This window comes from Marmota flaviventris, chromosome 9, assembly GCF_047511675.1.
Source record: "Marmota flaviventris isolate mMarFla1 chromosome 9, mMarFla1.hap1, whole genome shotgun sequence".
NCBI lineage: Eukaryota > Metazoa > Chordata > Mammalia > Rodentia > Sciuridae > Marmota > Marmota flaviventris.
In genome coordinates this window covers 15900882-15901826 of record NC_092506.1, presented here as the reverse complement: position 1 = coordinate 15901826, position 945 = coordinate 15900882, and the positions used below count along the sequence as shown (strand labels likewise).

Here is a 945-nt window from a genome sequence, read left to right as displayed (position 1 = left end):
ATGGCCAAACATAATCATTCAGCAGTGACTGAGTTCATCCTTCTGGGACTTACAGACGATCCTGAGTTTCAGGTCATTGTTTTTGTGATCCTTCTCATCATCTATTTAGTGAGTATCATAAGTAATCTTGGATTGATTGTTCTAATCCAATTCAGTTCTCAGCTTCAATCACCCATGTACTTTTTCCTCAGCCATCTGGCTTTTGTTGATTTTTGTTATACCTCCTCTGTGACCCCAAATGCCCTGGCTAATTGTTTATGTGAAATTAAAAGTATATCCCTTTATGCCTGTGCAGCTCAAGTGTGTTTCTTTGTAACATTTTCAGTGTGTGAAGTTTTCCTGCTCTCCGCCATGGCCTATGATAGATATGTGGCTATCTGTAATCCCTTGCGCTATATAATTCTCATGCCTAGGAAACTCTGCTTTCAAATAGTCACTAGCATATATATTTATGGATTCATCATGGGACTTATACAGACAGTGAGCACATTCATTTTGTCTTTCTGTGACTCGAACGTTGTCAACCAGTTCTTCTGTGATGATATCCCCTTGATTCCACTGGCTTGTTCTGACACCCAAGTCAAGGAGTTGATGTTGCTGACCATGGCTGGGTTCAACGTGTGCTTCTCTCTGCTCATAGTTCTCGTCTCCTATGTGTTCATTGTGTCTGCAATCCTGAAGAAGCACTCAGCTAAAGGAAGACAGAAGGTTTTTTCTACCTGTGCTTCTCACTTATCTTCAATTACCATGTACTATGGGACGATCATTTTTATGTACTTACAACCCAAATCTAACCATTCCCTGAATACAGACAAATTTGCTTCAGTTTTCTATGTAGTAGTGATCCCCATGCTGAATCCTTTGATTTACAGCTTAAGGAATAAGGAGGTAAAGAATTCTGTAAAGAGGATTATACATAAGGTTCATTTGAGTAGCAATAAATGA

General features: G+C 39.3%; 1 protein-coding gene across 1 annotated transcript; it reads left to right on the top strand.

Moving 5' to 3' along the window:
* On the top strand, positions 1-945 carry LOC114081176 (olfactory receptor 5AL1-like). Its single transcript, XM_027922749.1, has one exon. It carries the CDS (start codon positions 1-3, stop codon positions 943-945), a length of 945 nt encoding a protein of 314 aa, XP_027778550.1.

Coding starts and splice junctions, on each gene's coding strand:
- LOC114081176 (XM_027922749.1), top strand. CDS start 1: ATGGCCAAACATAATCATTCAGCAGTGACTGAGTTCATCCTTCTGGGA.